General features: G+C 39.3%; 1 protein-coding gene across 1 annotated transcript in view; it reads left to right on the forward strand.

Annotated features, from left to right (window-relative positions):
• The window catches only part of LOC123630595 (ABI family member 3 binding protein), a 221,947-nt gene that overhangs the window by 63,926 nt on the left and 139,039 nt on the right, over nt 1-18,982 (forward strand). Inside the window, exons 3-4 of the mRNA XM_045540393.1 lie at nt 10,507-10,575; nt 13,545-13,677. Coding sequence (XP_045396349.1) covers nt 10,507-10,575; nt 13,545-13,677 — 202 coding nt within the window. The remainder of the gene's footprint in view (nt 1-10,506; nt 10,576-13,544; nt 13,678-18,982) is intronic.

Consider the following 18,982-nt stretch of genomic DNA (forward strand, 5'->3'; position numbering starts at 1 on the left):
CCGACTCTGTGCCAGGACCACAGGAAATCAGATGACCTGGAACCTCGGTGTTGTGGTCATTTTGCAGGGACTGGGAGTGGAAGGGCCGGGAAAGGGCTGGCTTCACCAGCAGCCGACCAGTGCACTCAGAGGACCCTGCGTTTGAAGTTTAATGCTCCGCTGTTGCTGTTAAGAATTCTTAATTTTATCTTGCTTTTATTATCTTTGTATTTCAAAATATTGAGGGGGTATAAATGTTTTTGTTACATGGATAGCTTTTGTAATACTTGAGTCAAAATGAGGTCCTATGGGACAGTGGAGCAGGTGTCAATGGCTTGGAGCCTGGGCTCTTGTGCCTTGGTCTCCCACCCCCTTCTCTAGTTTGGTTCTCAGCTGTCTTGTCCCCCAGCCCTGGCACCCCTAGCTGGCCTGCCACTTCCCTTCCCTCTTCAGTGACGTTGGCTGCCTTCCACCTCCGGCAGGACCTTGAGTGCGCACACCTACTTGATGGTGTCTGGCAGGATGTGGTGGCAGCAGTCCTAGCACAAGCTGGCAGTGCCACTGTGTATTCAGTGGGGGATTTGGCATGGGCAAGCCTCCCTCCCACTCCTATTCAGGTACACAGTATGTCCCAGTGCAGAGGTTGCCATCTCTTGGGGTCCATGGGTTGGGGTGGCAGACATTTGGGAAGGGGAGGTTGGCTGTTCTGCCCTGGGGGGTGAGTTGGGGGAAAGATACTGTGATCCTAGGTCAAAGTACCGTCCCCTGGTGGGAGACAGTAAGGGATGGGGGGTGGGGTTCAGGGTCTGTACCCACCTGCAGAGTGCAACACTAAATAGCAAATAAACACCATGACAGGCCACGACAGAGATGGTGAATGAAAGGAAAATTTGTTGTGCTTTTAATCGTACTCATTTGATGGTCCCGCCTTTTGATTTGGTATCGGCCCCTGCGAATGCTTACAGTCAGCCCTGAGCGAAGTGCGTGTTTTCAATAGCGTTGCCTCCGCAGCTTTCCCAAAATGAAAGTAAAACTCAGAAAAACTCCAATAATGTCTTCCTCAGTGAACTGTGTGTCTTTGATAGGAGCCTCTGTTTGGAAAAAGAGTGCATGCATCTTTCCTCTCAGACAACTTGAGTAAGCTGTGAGCAGTGAAGGACATAGCAGGGCTGTTAGGGGTACACATTATTGCACCCCTAACAATACAACCTCCTCTTCCTTCCATCCCCCTTTCTCCACATGCTCTCTTCTAATCACAGCTGAGTTCCCAAGTCAAATTTAGAGGCTCCGGCCGGGCGCGGTGGCTCACGCCTGTAATCCCAGCACTCTGGGAGGCCGAGGCGGGTGGATTGCTCGAGCTCAGGAGTTCGAGACCAGCCTGAGCAAGAGTGAGACCCCGTCTCTACTAAAAAAATAGAAAGAAATGATTTGGACAGCTAAAAATCTATATAGAAAAAATTAGCCGGGCATGGTGACGCATGCCTGTAGTCCCAGCTACTCGGGAGGCTGAGGCAGGAGGATCGCTTAACCCCAGGAGTCTGAGGTTGCTGTGAGCTAGGCTGACGCCACGGCACTCACTCTAGCCCGGGCAACAGAGCGAGACTCTGTCTCAAAAAAAAAAAAAAAAAAAAAATTTAGAGGCTCCACTCACTCTACAGTGCGGAGATGGGGGGGTTGCTTCTCACTGCTGCCATCAATTCCAAACAGTTCAGAGCAGCTCGTCTTGTAACATACATACCAGTGTGTAAGCTGTGAGCTCCCTTCAGAACAGGTCTGTGAACATTCTGGAATCCTAGCAGTGGCTGCTGTTCTTAGTCATTTTTGCATTAGTGGTTCTCTCTGTGGTATGGCTGGCTGCACTTCTGTGGGTGGTTTAACCTTCAGTATTGGCCCAGCCTGCCTGGGGCCCAGGCTTGTGGTCTGTATTTTGAAGGCTAGGAGAAGCCAGGGTTCTCTTTGAGCCGTGGGGCATAACAGAGTGTTCTGTCAAACTGGGTGTGGGTTCTTTATTCAACATATCTTGTAATGTTTAATGGAAATAATTACTGAATAGTGTAGGATTTGCTTTAAAAATTGCTTTGTAATTATTTTTCAGGCAAAGAAGGAAAACATCTATTGTTTCACACACAAACGCATACTTTCTATAAGGAAATAAACCAGTTTTACAAATAGGCTAATGAAAGACTAATTCTCTGATTAAAGTTTATGAGCTTTTCGAAAAAGATGATTTGCTTTTGGTGCCAGTGCTATTTCCCAGCTGCCTTATCATTTTTACCTGTCTTCCTGCAAAGTCTCAGACCTCATCCATCTTTATTCCAGCCCCAGGCTTTAAAAAGATAGAGTAGCAGATTCATTTATTATTTCTGAACATGTTTATTGAGCAATTACTATGTTCTCATTTTAAAGGTACATAAATGAACAAAGCATGAACTGAGAGTCTGGCCCAGGTCCACAGTAATCTTTAACCTACCATGTCTTTCTTCAGGGACTTAGAAGTACTTTAAAAGGTGGAGGACTTATTACTTTGTGATGACTCATAATGCTATAGACATTTTTTTATGTACAGCTAAGTGGAACATGCTAGTAATCCACTAAGTGATATATTAAAATTTTATATTCATAAACTTAGTAAGCATAGTAAAATTAGTGCAGTCTTCATATTACTTATACTACTATGTATTCTACTTGGACTTCTGGCTACCATGAAACTTTGCATAGCTATGGGCACATGCCCCAGCATATAGCAGAATTTCCCCAATTTTCTAGAAAAATGCCCCATCAGTGTTTTTACAGAAGGGACACGCTCCTTCCTGAAAGGACATTAGTGATGTTCTTGAGTTGGTCAAGATTATCAATTCCTGCTGTTCTAGCCTTTTCATATGTAATTACTTTAGAGTCACTTAATTATTATGTTTTCTGATAGGTTCTCTGTGGTTGTTATTGATTCTGTCCTCTGGAGTGATGCATCTTTCGCAGCAGCAATACCGGGAGTCTATCATTTTCCAGTAACTGGCTTCAGGGTGGATGTGGATTGCAGTTCAAATATGAATCATTTTTATACTCCATTGCTGAAACCAATTCGCTGTCGTGGTGTCAACTTGTTATTTTTACTCAGTTCTTTGTCATTGGAATGTAAGAATGGGCGGGGTGGGCGGGGAGCAAGGTTGGTTAACCTACTGAAATTTAGAACCGCTGGTAAGTGGCCTTTCAAGAAATGAGTAGACAAGTTGCATTTTGCCCTCGTTTTACGTTCCAGCTCTGCCTAGATTGACTTTCTCAGGCTTCCTTCTCCCCTCCCCTCTGCGTGGACCCGCAGCTCAGGGGACCTGCCTGCAGCAGGGGCAAAGGCAGCTCACATGGGACAGCAGAGCCAAGGGCCCTGGCCGAGCTGTTTGCTTACCACTCTGGTCACAGTTAGGAGGTTCCTTTTTTCAGAAGTGACCAGTGGGTGAGTGGAACTCCCTGCCTAAGCTTAAAAGGCAGGGGGACTTTTCAAGGGTGTTTTCAAACAGACATTACTCAGAGTTTTGTTGGTAAGTGAGGCACAGAAGCTATCTGCCTAATGTCAAGAGCTAAGCAGAATGCTTAAATTTGGGTCATACCTGCTCATGTGAAATACAGCCAAGTGAGACCTGTGGACACCTACAAATACAAATAAGAATTGATAATATTTCTGTTTTGGAGATTTTCATGGGCAGCATATTTTTTTCCAAGTTCTGTGGGTGATTTTATTCTTATTAGGGGGTCTTGTGATGTGCCACACTGGCTTCTAATAAAAATAGTTGGCTTATTTCATCAAATTCTAAAGCACCTTTCACTGTAAATCTTTCTATTATATAAAACTAAGAAAAAATAAAGTTGCTAATCAATGGCGCTGCTTTTGTATCCCTTAGGGCTTTTGTTTTATGCTATTGAAAGAGCTTCCTTTGGCTCATTTACACATAAATTTTATATTATTCTTTTTGCAAAAGAGATTTTCTTTTTATAAAATGAATTATTTTGGAATAGTTTTAACAGAAAAGTTGTAATGATATTAAAGAGAATTCTTGTATACTTTATACCCAAATTTTTCTATCATTAACATCTTACATTAGTATGGTACATTTGTTACAACTAATGGTACATTATTAACTAAAGTCTATACTTTGATTTCCTTAGTTTTTATCTGAGGCCTCTTTTTCCTATTCCAGGATCCTATCCAGGCCACCACATTACATTTAATAGTCGTGTCTCCTTAGAGTCCTGTAGACAGTGTCAGTTTCTCAGACTCTCCTGGTTCTTGGGGACCTTGACAGTTTGAGGTGTCTTGGTCAGGCATTCTGCAGAATACCCTTCAATTTAATTTTGTCTGATATCTTTCTCTTAGTCAAACTGTGGTGTGCAGTTTTGGGGAGGAAAATATCTATTACTTTTAAGAAACATTAGAAGTAAAATATAAGCCAAAGAGAGGTTAAATTACTGCTAAATTTCTTCACCTTGAGAACCCAACTCTTCTGCTTCATCTTTCCAGTCAGCGTTATCAAGAGCCTTTTCCCCCACACAGCATCATTCTCTATGCCAGCAAGAACACTGGGGATACAGCGTTTTCAAACAATTCTCCACTGGATTTTCTTCCAAATCACTGACCCTCTTCTGCCAGCTTTGAAGCTGTCACTTTCTTGACCTTACTGGGAGGTGTCAGGCAAGGACAGCAAGATCACACTGCTCCTGGACAACTGCAACTGTCAGATACTGTTGGGTGTAAAACACATTTGGGACATGTGCAAAGATAGGGGGAAGAGTGTATCTTAGAATCAATGAAATATGGAATTCTGAGCTTTGAATACTCCATAAAATAGTTTTGTGTTTAATATTGCTAAATTACCATTTGAACTTTAGACATGACTATGTTGCTTTTTATGTCTCCAAATCAAATTAAAACCAGTAAATCCCCACTGACCAGAATAGCAAGAAATCAAATTTCCCTTCATTAGGATTCCATTTCTCTCAAAATCTCAGGGAGCTAGTGCAGCCCAAATGGAGCTCTGTCTGACTTTCACGTGGGTTGGCAGAGCCGCAGAGTCAACTCCATTCACAGCCACCTCTGCACTGAGCCCCAGGAGTGCCGGTCCCCTCCCATCTGACCAGGCGCCTGCTGGCTGGGATACCAGCAACGGCTGGCACAGCTCTTGAGAGGCAGCCCAATCTACGAGCAGCCACTGGCTCAGTCCGGTGTTCTTGCTACGCTTCCAGGGTGGCAGCTCAAGGTGCCAGCTCTCTGCATCCCAAAGCAGTCATTTCTGAAGTTCCAACCACCCAAGGAGAGCAGTGTAGGAGGTGATTCTAGCCTCTTCTGCCGGGAACCCATAGGAGGGTCTCTCTTCTCCTTCTTTGGAGATGCACCAGGAGTTAAGCCTCAATGTTCTTTTTTAAACCTCCTAATAATGATAGGGGTAATCCCATTTCTTTCTCTTTTTTAACATAAAAATAAACCTAATTACTGGCAAAGGTATTTATAGACTAACTTTAAGAGGCTCAAAGCCCCCCTACATTTTGATCTTGAAACCTCTCTGGGTCTTCAAGAGTGATCCTGATTGGATCCAAAGAGACCTAGACCTTAAAAAGCAAAATACTGTGCACAGAGGGTGCCTCTTCCTTCTTCTCCCAAAGTGAAACCTACCGGCCCCCCCACAGATCTGGTTTCTAACAGGACATTTGCCCCGGGCTCTCCTTAGTCGATGAAGAAGGCGGCTTTCTACATCTTATGACTTCAGTGACTGAGGAAAGGAATTAGGAAGAGCACTAGATTAAAAGTTTGTCCCAAACTCTTGTTTGATACTCTGTGTGTATTTATTGGAGGCCTTATGTTTTTCTTATGTAGTTAAAATAAAACAGACCATGAGTAGGAGTACTGTATTAACTCACTCTCGCCACATTGCCAATTGCTGATTTTGTGATTCCTCTCTGAGAACAAATAAAAATAAAGTTGAAGATAATCATACCCTGTAAAGCAAGGAGATACCTCAAAGAGGAGGTTGGATGTAATATGGCTGGCTGCATGTTTTTTTTTTTTTTTTTTTTTTGCTGAGATTGAGTCTCAGCTACTCGATCAAAAATCTGAAGTAAGTTACAAAAGTAGAGTCATAGTGTAACATTTAAAAAAATAGAGTAATAAAAGGGGAAATAAATGAAAGTGAGTATTCTGATAAAGCCAGGGAGAGTTATTCAATAGAAATGTATACATGTAGGGTCCTCAATATTTAGTAAAAAGGATCATACATTTAGCTTAGATGTTTTAAAATGTGTTTTATAATATTAAGGAAGTATTCCACTGGAATCTTTAATTATTAATGAAGAATTGGCATTGAATTTTGGTCAAATGACTTTTCAGCACCTATGGAAATAAGTTTACTTTTTCCCCTTATGTTACATTCCTGGAGTAAAACTATCCTGGGTCATAATGTATTATTATGTGCTGCCAAATTCTGCTTGTCAGTAATTTTTTAGGATTTTTTGCATTGATGTTTATGAATGAGTTTGATCTGTAATATTCTTCTTTTTGAAATTTCCGAACTTTGAAGTCTGTGATGCTTGCTTAAAAATTTTTTTGAACAATTTCTTCCATTGTAACATGTCCTTAGACCTCTCAGGGTACAAACTTCTGCTTTCTAGAAACCATGAGCATCGTCATCCTTACGATAGCATTTAATCAGCATTTTCTGTATTAGGCACTGCTACAGCTTTAATCATTGTTAAGGACACTATATGACTAGGTACTATGATATTTTTCCCCGTTTTGCCAGTGAGGAAACTGAGATGCACAGAGTAAGCGTTTTGCCTTATACTGGTAAGTAGCTGAGTGGGATTTAATACCAGACTCCAGAGCCTCCACTGTTATAACCAGAAATTTAGCTTGACATGAAACCAAATTGTTAAAATGATGGCAAAGGTAAATAATTATTTTGTGTTTTTTCAGGCCTCATTACCTGGTTTCTTTTAGGATCATCCTGACTTATTTTAAGTTTCTTTTATGAACACTGCCATGGCAGAAAGTTAGCATGGCAGAAATAAGCTTCCCTGTGACAGCGTTCTGAAGAGGGAGGCTTGCAATGCGGGCGTCCTCTAAGTAAGGGGAGCAGCCCCAGAATGTGAGAATTGGGGTTTATCAAACCACAATTATGGGAGGATTATTTGCACTACCAAAAAAAAAAAAAAAATCCAGTTTTTTTTTTTTTTTTTTACAAAGGAAGTCAATAGATTTCCTTAAACAGTAACCTGTCCCCATCATCCACCATAGAACGTTTAAAATATTAAGCAAATTAGACTGAATGAGTCTGCAACATTGCATACGCTTAACTATTAGGAATGGAAAGTTTGTTAGGGTAACTGCATTCTACAAAAATATTCTTAAATTGAATTTTAATTATGTATCTTCTCTAAATGAAGAAGTAATATATTTTGGCAGAATTTTTGATCAGGCTGCAATGTATATATTTCCAGGATGCTACCAATCCACACAGAATTTCATTGTACAGAACAGAAATAAAAATCTAGTTTTATTTTCCATGCCTGTGATTCCAGTGAGCACAAAGACTGTGGAAATATGTGTATGTTGGAAGTATTTAATGAGCAGTGAGAGCCAACACATGCACCCAGGTCCTAACATCTGTTCCAATTTGTAATTGGCTGTCACAGCCTATACTTTATGCTGTGATCATAACAAAAAGTATTTTTAAATTGCTCATACAACCGTATGCCTTGAATCATGGCACTATCTTTGGCTTCTGTATGTTATTTTCTGAGGTCTTTTTTTTAAAAAAATCACTAGGCATAATTGAATTAATCAGTATCAAGAAAGGAACTAAAAGGTTAGCTCTCTGCCTCAATGAGAACAATTTAGGAAAACTGAGATTTTACCTTTTGTTTTCTAGAAGTGAATTTCTGAGATTTATTACAAGGGCATTTTGTGGACTTGATTAAGACAGTTACATAATTTGCAGGGCCAAGTAAAAAATGCAGGGCCCCTGGCTTGAAAAACAAGGAAACAATTGTCATTAAAGATACTTTTTAGTATAAAGCTTTTTCCTTTCTCCCATGGTCCCGCCTCTTAACTTGTCATGATGTTATTTTATTTGCTTTTTAATGTCATTCTAAGTAAAGAAAAATTAAAATTTAAAATTATCAGCATGAAGTTTACCTTTCATGTTACACAATGCTGTTTTAAATGCAAATGTGAAGGCCTTTAACTCCTAAGTGGAATTACTGAAATTGCACAATTTGTACTTTGTAGTTTGTACATACATATGTATTTTGTTCTTACCAGAATAGTGGAAATGCACAAAAGTCCGCTTTTTATTTCACTTCTTGATATGCGCATATTTTAACCAACACTCTTTTTTTGACTTATAAATGAGGAGAACTAAAAAGGAAAGATACTATGGGATGCTCTATCTTTCCCTTTCCTTCCATGCCATCCTTTCAGCATAAGTGGTTAGCTAATGCAGGGTGACATGGGTGTAAGTGGTTGGCTAATGTAAAATAGGGTGTGAAAAAAAAGGATATGATAGGGTTCCTTGGTCATTCATATTTCTTAAAAGGCCATTCGTTGCCTTCTTTCTGAATTTGAAGCAGGTTCTGGTTGGAATGGAAAGTGGCCTCTCAGAGCTCTTAGTCCCTCCTCCCTGCCCCATTACTCAGCTGTAGATGTGACATGCTTACCTTGTTCTCCCTTTGAGTCTTGCTGAGCTCCCACACGTATGGGTTCCTTTGGAATACGATGGTGATTGAGTACCTCAAATGCCCTGTGTGAATGGGGAGACAAGACCTGCAGGTGTGTGTGTTGTTCCTGTCTCCTCTGCTCACATGCATGCTCCATTGTTCCCTCAGACTTCCCTTTCAAAACATGAGTTCAAAGATAAAAGTAGTAAGAATCTCAAGATGGTGACAGCAGGGCATCAATCCAAGCATGGGACCCTTCTGAGCATGGGGCCCTGTGTGAATGTATATGTTGTGTGCCCATAAAGATGACGCTGCCCCAGTGATTCCATCTACAAAATGGGGTGATAATAGTAGGCTCCAGGTAGGATTGCCATGAGGAGTAATTAAGTTATGAATGTAAAGTTCTGGCTACAGTAGCCTGCACATGGAAAGCAACACTCAGTACATGGCAGTTTATTGCTCTGTATTCCCCAAAAGATCAGGAAATGGTTATTGAATTCCTACTAGAGGACTTGTTTATTTGATTTGGGTCAAGCATTCCCTATATGAGCCCCACTCAGCAAGATGGGCTTTCGAACACACATACTCTGGAATGGAATGAACATTCCTTGTTCTGTGTGGTGGCCGTGAGGCAACTGTACAGTCATCAGCAAGGCTCTGAGGTGGGTTCAAGAGGCTGCCCTGGGTATCTTTATTCAGTGGTGATCACTGAGGCAGTTTATAGCAAATAGCGCTGTGTGGGGTGTCCAGAAGAAAACAAAGGCACGAGTCATTACAAGCAGTTGAGTTGCCAGGTTGTCTCCCTCTGAAAATGCAGTCAGCTCTGCAAAGCCTCAGGAGAGAAAATCTCTGTTCCAAACTCATGCAGGGGAGATATTTGAACCCAGAATGAAAACAAAACAAAGATAGGACGTCTGCCTGAGTGAGCAGGGGTGAGCTCCGGTTGACTACAGCATCCAAATGAAATCTGGTATAGCATGAGTTTCAGGGTCCAAAGTTCCTCAAGAAATATTGTAAATAATACTCCTCACCTGGTTAATCCAGTAAAGCTGCTTATAAAAAGGCTATTTTGCATGCCTAAGATACATTGGCTTTATTTACAATGTTTAACCAACCATTCATCTTGGAAATCACAATTTTTTTAAAAAATTTGATAAGTTATAGCCCCTTATTGAGTTAGTACACATTGATGGCATTAACATAATGGTATTTAAAACCTAAGTATTTTTAAGAATTTTGATCTATTTCACTGATGTGTTTAAGTGAAAGCAATACTAACCTATAACTTGTTCGTTAAAATATACTGGATATGAAGACAGGCTGAGTGATAATACAAACAGGATAAAATCTAGGTAGGGCATTGTAAATATTCATGTTCCCAGAAAAGTGAGCCATGTCATACCATGCAATAGGTAAGACTTACGTGTCTTGTGTATGATTTTCCTCCTTTCATTTTGGAGCATCAGGCTTGACCTCTGAGGAGCAGGCTAACAGAATGGCCATAATCTTATTTTCAAAAAATCTCTGCAGAGAAAAGCATTGATGAAATGTTCCATTAACATATGTGTCTAGCAGGATTCTTTTAAGACTTTTCCCTCACCCTTGCCCAATTGGTTTTGAAAATCTGGTCTTAATTTTCATTTAAAAAATTTAATAGACTCAATGGGCTGCTCAGGAAGCATTAACTTTTTGGATTCCTGGGTCCTCTCACAGGCGCTACGGTTACGAAGCGTGACTAACTCCAGGAAATGCTGAGTCAGGGCATGGGTGTGCTGCCTCCAATGCTAGTTCTCAAAGGATTTTTCTGATAAATAATGTTATTATTTCCAGATGCAGAGCCGAAATATCTGATAGTTGTGCGACCTGCTCCCCCTCCAAGTCAAAAGAAGTCATGCTCAGGTATAGTCATTTTTCGTTGACCTTTTTTCTTTTCCTTTTATTGACTTTAAACCATGACTTTTCATTTTTTTTCTATCCATGGAGACCAAATGCCTTAGGATGCCTTAGGAATGCAGAGTGGGAGATTTAGGCCCTTGGTCAACAGTTTACCCAGCTGGGGAAGTTGCACTGCCTGGGAGTAGAGACTGCTTAGGGTCTTCTCCTGGCACCACCACCTGCAAACTGGAGGGATTGATGCAAGTTATTGGACCTCTCTCCTCCTGGGTGCTTCTGTGTAATCCGGTTGTTGTGAGGATTAAATGAGTTGATGACAGCGCCTGGCCCACTGTGGGTGCTCATTTGGGGTCAGCTCCTGTTAGCCTACTCTATTCTGCAGTGTGGACTCGTGCCTGCTATCATGCCTTTCAGACTTTAAGGGCAGGGTTTTATGTCTAAACTTGCTTAAAGAGACTGTTTACATCTCAAGAGGATAACTCATTTTAGTGTGTTAAATGGATTGGAACTTAGGTATTATTTACTCCTTATCTCTCCCTTCTAAACCTCTTCTACATACCACTCAAATATAGAGGGAAGGACTCCTTTCAGAAAATAACAATAACAACAGCAACATCCACCTTCCCAGACCTAGGAAGACTTGAAATAGGAAAGTAGATAACATGTGAATAAATAAGTAGAAACTTTCTACATGACTAAAGGAAGATTAAAATCCTACATCTGATTTTACTACTAAATCTTCTCAGATCAAATAAACTGGCCATTGCTATAAGGAAGAACCAATAGAAGTTGTGAATATGCTTTTCCATCTGATATTGCATCTTCCTAACTCTGTAGATAAGAGCTGATCACATTTTGCTTTTCTTTTTATAATGTTAACTGATTTACAAATAATTATCTTCTAATCATGTTTCTCTTTTATGGTACATTGGATGTCACACACAAAAAAGGATTTTTTTTTGTTTGCTATATTTTTCTATAGGGATAAAATGAGAGGGGGAGCGTTCAGCTATTCAATTATACTGAACAAAGGGGCCCTTTGTAGCTGTGTACTTGGGTTCCTAGATGTATCAGCCCAAACCGGGTTGCCAGCAATCAGTTCCGCAATCTCCTCTCCTCATGTTGATTTCCACTTCTTTTAAAAGCAGCATCGAGTGATTAAGCATTTAGAAAAATACACATTTCTTTTTCCTGGCCTCTTATCCCAAGGCAAAAGGGAAATTTCAGTCACTCCTTACAACTTGTTAGTGAGAGTTGTCCAGGCAGTTTTCCACACACTTTAAAATAAATATACTCTCAATATTTTAAGACCGTATTCCAAAATATTGAACAATAAAGTCAAGCATAAATACAGTTCCATGGGTTCTGTTTCATATGAATAGTAATTGAACTGTTTCTGGAAGGAAGTGTGATTATAATATAAATATATAAAAATATATAAGAAAAGTCAAGAGCATGATCACACCTTAGTAGCACCTCATAATTTCATTTCAAATGCTCTTGAAAATTGTGCCATGCATGTTGCTTCTGTTAGATATAAGTTCTATAAGTTGTTACTCCAGTAAGAAACCTTCAGAACCCAGAATACACATAATCTAGTGGTGGCAAATTATCTCATTGTGGGACAGATGACTTTTTAAAGAGGTTTAAAATAATTTTCAAGAATACCTAAATGCACATTGGGGAATGATACCAATTGGATATCAGACTGAGGCAGGGGATGGGGGGAGGAGATGGGTGTATGCCTACATGATGAGTGCGTTGCCCACCGTCTGGGGAATGGTCATGCTTGAAGGTGCTGACTCGGGGAAGTAGGGGGTGGGGGGAGGGGATGGAGGTATGACTACATGGTGAGTGCCAGGTGCAGTGTCTGGGGAATGGACACGCTTGAGGCTCTGACTCAGGGGGATGGACAGGACATGGGCAATATATATAACCTGAGCTTTCGTACCCCCATAATAAGCCGAAATAAAAAAAATAAAAAATAAAAAAAATAACAAAAAAAATAGTTTAGTTGTTTATTTCTTTTTTTTATTTTGTTTTAAACTATTAATAGTATTGAAGGAGTAATCAAAGATCTTCCACACAAAAACTCACCACCCAAGATAATTTTCACAAAAAAAAAAAAATAGTTATTGTTTACTTAGTTGTGAACATGTGTTTATCCTTCTCTGTGAATTATTCCAGATCCACCTGTAGTAGTGGCTCATATGATGGTGACTCGAATGGTCTATGTTTGGCCTCCAAGGAGAGCAGATTAGCACCTGGAGGGAAGCTAGGGGGCACAGATAGTTTGAACAAGCCCCAAGGTGATTCTGATATTTTTTTAATCCCTCAGTTAATTTTCACTAATGTAATGCAGTGATCTCCTTCATTTTACAGATGAAAAATAAGGCCCCAAGAAGTTTCAAGGGTGTCCAAAGTCACACTAAGAGCAAAGTCAAAGCTCAAATCCAGGCTGCCTCAATCATAAGCTAGTGTTATTTTTACTACATTACTGGCTTAGCTTCCAATGTATGAAGATAACACCATTTAGAAATGAAATACATACTTTTCTTTTCCGAGGGAACCTAAGGCTTGTATGAACAAATAATTATTTTACTAAGTTTGAATCTTCAAAATGATTAAATAAAATTTATGTGGCAGATACAAATATAAAATGGAAGGTATTAATAATCCATTAGTCATTACATTATTCCCAGATACAGATTTCAAAAACAAAAATTATATCTGTTGCCTGAAAGGAAAGGTGGAGTATTATATCCTGAGCAAGATGAAACAATTTCCTGAACTGGTCATAACAAACTGAAAAAGAATTTCTAAGGCCAGTGTCATAAAATCCTCAAAATGAAATGAAAAGGAACTTGACGTTTTCACATGTTTCATCATCTTACCAAGTCATCTTTATGCATTTTACTCAAATTATGACAATATACCAAATACTTCCAGAATTAACCTGTATGCTACCTCCATAGGTAAATCGCGTTCTCGCAAACCTCTCCAGCTGGTGGTTGGCACTCTGACACCAAGCTCAGTCTTCCTGTCCTGGGGTTTCCTCATCAATCCACACCATGATTGGACTTTGCCAAGTCACTGTCCCAATGACAGGTAATTCACCATAATGGAAAATTTTGGTTTTCATCTGAAAATTAGCAGTTGTTTTTAATAGTATCTGTATATGCTTTAGAAGAATGTATAAATATCAGGACTGTTACCATTTCCTTACCAACCAGTCTCTGTGCAGCCCATTCTAGGTGTGAGGTGAACAAAGATACATAAGTCAGGGGCCCTACCCTGGGAGAAAGTTATCATCTACCTGAAGAGAAAGCACAGTTATTTTTTCCCAAAATAATAAACTACAAGGGTGAAGGAGTCAATAGCAAGTTGGCAGTATCAATGATAAGTGTAATAAAGGCTCAGAGAAGGGGACTGAAGGCAGTCAGAAAAGACTGTTAAAATGTGGAAAGGTGATTGGAAAAGAATGAATCTTTGATCTGACGATTGAAGAACTGCTTAAGGCAGTTCTCAAAGTGTAGTCCCCAAACCAAGCAGCAGCATTATCACTTGGAAATGAAAATTCACAATGTCAAAAATTCAAAAAGTCAAAAATGAAAATTCTTTTTTTTTTTTTAAGACCATGGTCTCACTCTTTCACCCAGACTGGAAATACAGTGGCGTGATCATAGCTCACTTCAGCCTCGAACCCCTGGGCTCAAGTCATCTGTCCCATCTCAGCTTCCTAAGTAGCTGGGACTACAGGCTTGAGCCACCATGTCCAGCCGGGCAAACTCTCCGGTCCCCCTCCAGACTTACTGAAGCAGGAACTCTAGGGTGGGGCCGGCCGGTTGTGTTTTAACAAGACTTCCAGGTGATTCTGCTACCGCTGACATTTGAGAATCACTGGCTTCAAAAACTGGAGAGACTCACAGGGAAAGATGTAGGCAGAGAAAAAGCACAGAGCTAAAATGAAGCTATCATTGTCTGTGGCAGAACAAATAAGAAAAATCTAAGTAATTTTTTAAAATTACTGCCATCCATCCATCCATTCAACGCACACATTTGGCACTGTGTTCTAGGTACCATGCTAAATTCTGAACCATGATTCTAAATTGGTTATAAATAAAATGGTATTTATTTATCAAAATATTTACTATTCAAAATTCAGAAATTTTTATCTGGACAACCATTCAAAATTTTCAAGCTTCAATCAAGACATTTTTAAAGTTTAAATATATTCAAAGTGATATATGTTTTAAATATATTCAAAGTGATTTTTAAATGTTAGAAGTTTTCTTAATAAAATTTTATTGAGGTTTGATTTAAACATAGTACACTACACAGATTTTAGTGTACAGTTTGAGCAGGACAATGCATATAACCATGTATCCTATACCCCTCAAGAAATAAAACATTTTTATCACCCTGAAAATTGCCTTCCTCCAGAAACAACCACTGTTTTGATTTCCATTACCATAGATTAATTTTGCCTACTCTAGAATTCCATACACATGGAATTGTATAGTATAGGCTTTTGTGTGTGTGTGTCTTCTTTCATTCATCATGTTTTTGCGATTCATTCATGACATTTCAATAGTTCATTCCTTTTTTATTCCTGAGTAGTATTCTATTATTTGAAATATTCTAAAGTTTGTTTATTCATTCTCCTGCTGATGGACACTTGAATTGTGTTGAATTTTGATTTTTATGAATACAGACTTTATAAACATTTCTGTATAAGATTTTGTGGACCTACACTTTAATTTCTCTTAGATAAATATCTAGAAGTGGAATTGCTGGGTTACAGAAAGATGTATATTTAACTGTTAATACGTTTTGCCTAACTTTTCTATCTCCATTCTCACAAACAATAGATGAGAGTTCTGGTTGTTCTTCATCCTAACCAGCATTTTGTGTCATCAGCATTTCTCATTTTAGCTATTCCAGTATAGTAGTATCTCATTAGTTTTAATACGTATTTCCCTTGTACTAAGAATATTGAGCACTTTTTCATGTATTTGTTGGCCATGTGTATGTTTTTTGTAGTGTTTTATTTATTTTTGTCTAAATTGAACTAAAAAGAAAGACCTTTAAAAGTGTTTATATGTTCTCCAAAAGTACCTTTCATATGACTTTGATTAGGAAATCTAGACTTAAAAAAGTCAATTTTTTCTTCATATGTCCATGTTTCTCAAGGGATAAATACTTTGAAAAGGGCATGTAGAAGATATTTCCAAAACCCAATTTTTGGAAAAATAATTTTAAATGTTTCAAAGAATCTGAAATATTCCTTATTTAACCCACCACCAACCCCATGACTTATTTTGTTTGGAAAATGGACTCTTGAAAGAACATGCTTTATTACGATAATTCCAGTTTCTAGTGGATTAGTCCAGGGTGCCAATGCTGATAAAATAAACATTTATGGATTGCTTTTTTCTTTTCATTTTAAGAAAATTCTCTTATAAAAAAGAAGGAAAAGAGGAAGGGGAGAGAGTAAGGGGGGAGAAGAAAAGGAAGTCAATCTGGTATTCTTACAGGAAAATGCAACCTGATTTTTAGAGTTATTCAACTTGTTTGGTAAGTCTTTGAGTCTGCTTGGGTTTTGGATATAATGTCCTCCCCTGCCCTCAAGACTTTCCTTTAATTGCACTTGGTTCTACTGACCCTTCCATGAAAGAATTTATCTGATTGACTCATTGATAGATGTTGCCATGGTTTGATAGCACAGGAGATAATGAACACAGAGAAGGGAAGGACAGATGACCTAGCGGAGCTAGGATTTTAACCCAGGCAGTCAACTCTGAGGCCCAAGCTATTCAGATCACACCAGATCTCACCCTCACCGCCTTGCACACATCCAGGCTCTATTCTCATCAAATACATGGCATCATGCGTGTCAAATCACAATAGTCAAAATCAATAATTCCATTTTTTTTTTTTTTTGAGACAGAGTCTCACTTTGTTGCCTGGGCTAGAGTGAGTGCCGTGGCGTCAGCCTAGCTCACAGCAACCTCAAACTCCTGGGCTTAAGCGATCCTCCTGCCTCAGCCTCCTGAGTAGCTGGGACTACAGGCATGCGCCATCATGCCCAGCTAATTTTTTCTATGTATACTTTTAGTTGTCTAGGTAATTTATTTCTATTTTTAGTAGAGATGGGGTCTTGCTCAGGCTGGTCTCGAACTCCTGACCTTGAGCGATCCACCTGCCTCGGCCTCCCAGAGGGCTAGGATTACAGGTGTGAGCCACCATGCCCGACCAATAATTCCATTTTGAACAAAGTCTTTTGAAAGACAGAATAACAGCAGGTCAGTGCAAGATGCTTGCATACTTTCAAACCTGAGCTGAGTAGGTGAATCAAGGTATTTTTGACTGAAATAGGGAACCGTTAGGACATGACTTAAAGGGAAGAATTAAACAGTAATGACTAAAAAGTAGCATTTGGAGTACTTGTATATTTCATTTACCCATGCCTCCTTTCTTTCTAGTTAGCACAGCTAATAAAGAGCTGATGTGTAAAGTCTTTGTGGTGTTCAAGGAAAAAACAATAGTCTTTTTATTTAAAAGCTTTGGAAATACTGCACACATTATGAGCACCCGAATAAATCTACCAGAACTGCAAATGTGTGTAATTAAAAGCAGACTTGGAGAAATCTACCTTCATATGTTCATGCAGATTTTTTAGAGAGTTTAGACTAATCCAGTAGGATAGAATCAGCAATAATAGCTACAGGGGATGATTACTACTTAAAAATTGGAAGATTAATACAGCTGAAGTATTCCCTTAGGAATATCTTCTTGCAAAACCATTGGGATCTGAATGCTCTTGGCTTGCTACAGGAACACCAACTGGTGTGATTTTAATCCATTGATACTTGGCACCCTCTATACAGTCTCTGATGTTTAAAAATCACTTTACATTTGTACAGTCTCACATATGCTATGCAAATAATGTATCGAAGTTTTTTCCTTACACCTTGACTTTGGACTTTCTCTATCAAAGCTCTTGGGTAATAAGTTTCCAGGGAGAAAAATCTTGTCATTTGTTTTACTTTAAGCTTGGAAGTATTAGTGAAATGTCACTTTATTCTTTGTGGCATGTTTCTATCCATATTTGCATACGGTCCGCATGGGCCTCCCGTGTTTTCAAATCCTTTTCTAAGTTCATATTGGAAAGCAGATGTCCTTCATTTGCAGTTTTTATTTTTAATGGGCTTTGAATGGAAGAGTATACATACATTTGTCCTCAATATATCCTCAATTTGAAAGAAAGTTTTCAAATTGGCCCTGATGAAGGGTAAAGCATGTTTTAAACCAAAATTTATTTCACAATTAATAGCAAAGTTTTTCCTTCCCAAGTTTCCAACTTGTTAAAGCTTTCAAGATTGCTTTAGTTCTTACTCCTTTGCCAACTTATGAAAGCTTTGATTCGTTTAGAAATCATTTTCACATTTTCTACCACTCATATTGTGTTTATTTGCTCTTAACGTAGAATGAGGGCTCTCCTTTTTGGCCAGTCCAGAGCAGGCTCTTGCCTTTTATTTTTTCCCCACAAGTTTTTAGGGAAGTGGGAAGTGGATATTTTCAATGTCTGTGAATTCTCACTGGGTTGAGCCCACTACCTTGTTACCCATTGGTCTTGCGATGTAAGTTTTAAGCTTGGTGAGGGCAGGGACCATGTTCTTCTTGCCCACCATTATTACCCCAGCCCCCAGGCCAGCATCTGGCACATAGTGGCCCCAAGTGAATGTGTGCTGAATGAATACATAGAGAAATTGTTAACATTGTCACTGTGTCACCATTACCTCAAACTCAACATGACAAAATTGAATTCATACTTTTTCTCTTGAAATATCACCTCATTTGTCTCTTTATTGCTTTCTAAAGTACCATCATTGTGCCATTCTCCCTAATTTGAAATTTTATTCATTTTTATTTTTTATCTCCTATAGCTTGTGAAGGCCCCAAGTTATATTGATTTGCTTTTGAAAAATACGTGTATCTGCATCTTCTATGTCTCCATTTCCATGATGATTCCAATCCATGTACTTCTCTTTTTGCCCTGGATCCTGGCAACAGCATCCTGGCTACATTCCCTGGCTCTTTTCTTTCCTCCAGTCCTTTCTGGCATCCGCAGTACTGAGGAACTCTGGACTTTCCGCCATCATCTTACCCTTTCTTTGTCCCTAATTTATCTTTCTCTCCTCTTCTTTCCAGGAACACATTTCTGATTTCAGACAGTGCTGGTGACCCCATCCTTCCCCAATGATCTCCTCTCTCTGACATTGCCCCTTCACTGCCAGTGGTACCTGACCTGCTCAAGATTCCCTGACCCCAAACCAAAACCTCCTTTCAATCCTGTTATAACCTTGTGAAACTACTTTTCAGTCTCTTCTCTTAATTCCCAATCTTCTCG

This window comes from Lemur catta, chromosome 1 (assembly GCF_020740605.2).
Source record: "Lemur catta isolate mLemCat1 chromosome 1, mLemCat1.pri, whole genome shotgun sequence".
In the NCBI taxonomy this organism is placed as follows: Eukaryota; Metazoa; Chordata; class Mammalia; order Primates; family Lemuridae; genus Lemur; species Lemur catta.